General features: G+C 72.4%; 1 gene segment (V, D, J or C); it reads right to left on the reverse strand.

Annotated features, from left to right (window-relative positions):
• Positions 1 to 431: 431 nt before the first annotated feature.
• On the reverse strand, positions 432 to 1,302 carry LOC142091762 (Ig heavy chain V region C3-like). The segment is given in 2 exon segments: positions 432 to 769; positions 1,222 to 1,302. Coding segments are annotated over 2 exon segments (396 nt in total).
• Positions 1,303 to 1,543: the final 241 nt, after the last annotated feature.

A 1,543-nucleotide genomic window follows, 5' to 3' on the forward strand; every position in this document is an offset into this window, starting at 1 on the left:
CATCCTGGGATAACATCAGCCAGCTCTTTCAGTACCCTGGGATGAATCCCACCGGACCCCATAGATTTATGCACATCCAGCTGGAGCAATGCACATGAAATGTTATGAACAGACACCAAACTCCATTTCACATTGGACCCTGTGCTTCTCTGGGAGCGGAAGGGAATGAAGGAGTGAAGTTGAGCCTGGAAAGAAGGAGGGCAGAGAGGGAGGAAGGTTTCTTTAGGGTTGGGGTTTCTTTTCATTCTCACCATTCAACTCTATTTTAATTGGCCACAAATTAAAATTCCTGCAGTGTGCAGGAAAGGCCAGGAACTCCGGCAGTGGACAGCGATGGCCCCTCACTGCTTGGGGACAGCCCTGACACCCTACCCCAAGTACTCCCCCACCCCACAGCTTCCACACCCTGTGCTGGGCCCAGCAGGTTTGTGTTAAAGCTCAGCTGGATTTCCTGCCTCCGTGCGAACAGCGCAGAAGTAGCGGGCAGAGTCCCGGGGGTGCAGGGCACGCAGGGACAGAGATGACTCGGACCGGGAATTGTCCCGGGACGCCGTGGCTCGACCCTCCACGGCTGCCCCGTACCGCTTTGCAGAACCCGCGGAGCTGATGTAGGACACCCACTCGAGTCTGCCACCGGCTGCCTGACGGTACCACCGAATGGAAAAAAGCTCAAAGCGGTAGCCGGACGCCCGGCAGGAGAGGAGCACGGAGTCCCCCGGCGCTCGCAGCCCTCCTCCGGCCGCCACCAGGCTCCACTGCGCCCACACCCCTGCGGACGGAGAGCGCAGGCAGCCGGGCAGGGCGCGCCCGCGGCCCGAGGCCGTTCCCCCGCCGCCCCGGCGCCCCCCGCCCCGGCACAGCGACCGCCGCCGCCCCCCTCTCTCCCGGCCAAGCCCCGCGCCCGGGCCAATGCCCCGCCTGCCCTCCGCGGGCTGAGCCGCGCCTGCTCCCGGCGCTCCGGCCCGGCCCGCGCCCCGAAGGCCTCCCGCCCCCGCCGCCCTCGCCCCCGTCCCTCTCCCGCCCCCTCTCCCTCTCCCTCGCCCCCCGCTCCCCGCTGCCCCGCGAAGGAAGCCGAGCGCCCGGCGACAGCGCGCCCGGCGCGGGAGCAGCCGCAGCCCCGGCGCCCCGGGGCCCCGGGCCGGGCAGGGCCGCCCGCGGGCAGCCCCAGCCCCGGGCCCGGGCCCAGCCCCGGCCTCGCTGCCCTCCCCGCCCGGCTCTCACCTGCCGGCCCCGCGGCCAAGGACAAGGCCAGGAGCCACGGCCCCAGCCCGGGCGCCATCGTGCCCTGCCGCGCCGGGGCGGCCGGGGCCGAAGGGCTCGCAGGGAGCCGCAGAGGAGCCGAGCGGAGCCGCGCTCGGGCCCGCTCCTGCCCGCCCCGCCGGCTCGGCCCCTCGCCGGGGCAGGGCCGACGCCTCTGCCCGCCCCCGACGCGCCCGCCCCGCCCCGGCCCGGCCCGGCCCGGCCCCCCGGTGCCGCGGCCCCTGCGGGGGAGGAGAGGGGGGGCGCGGGGAGGGACGCGGGGCCGGGCCGGAGGCAACGGAGG

Source organism: Calonectris borealis, chromosome 22 (genome assembly GCF_964195595.1).
Source record: "Calonectris borealis chromosome 22, bCalBor7.hap1.2, whole genome shotgun sequence".
Lineage (NCBI taxonomy): Eukaryota > Metazoa > Chordata > Aves > Procellariiformes > Procellariidae > Calonectris > Calonectris borealis.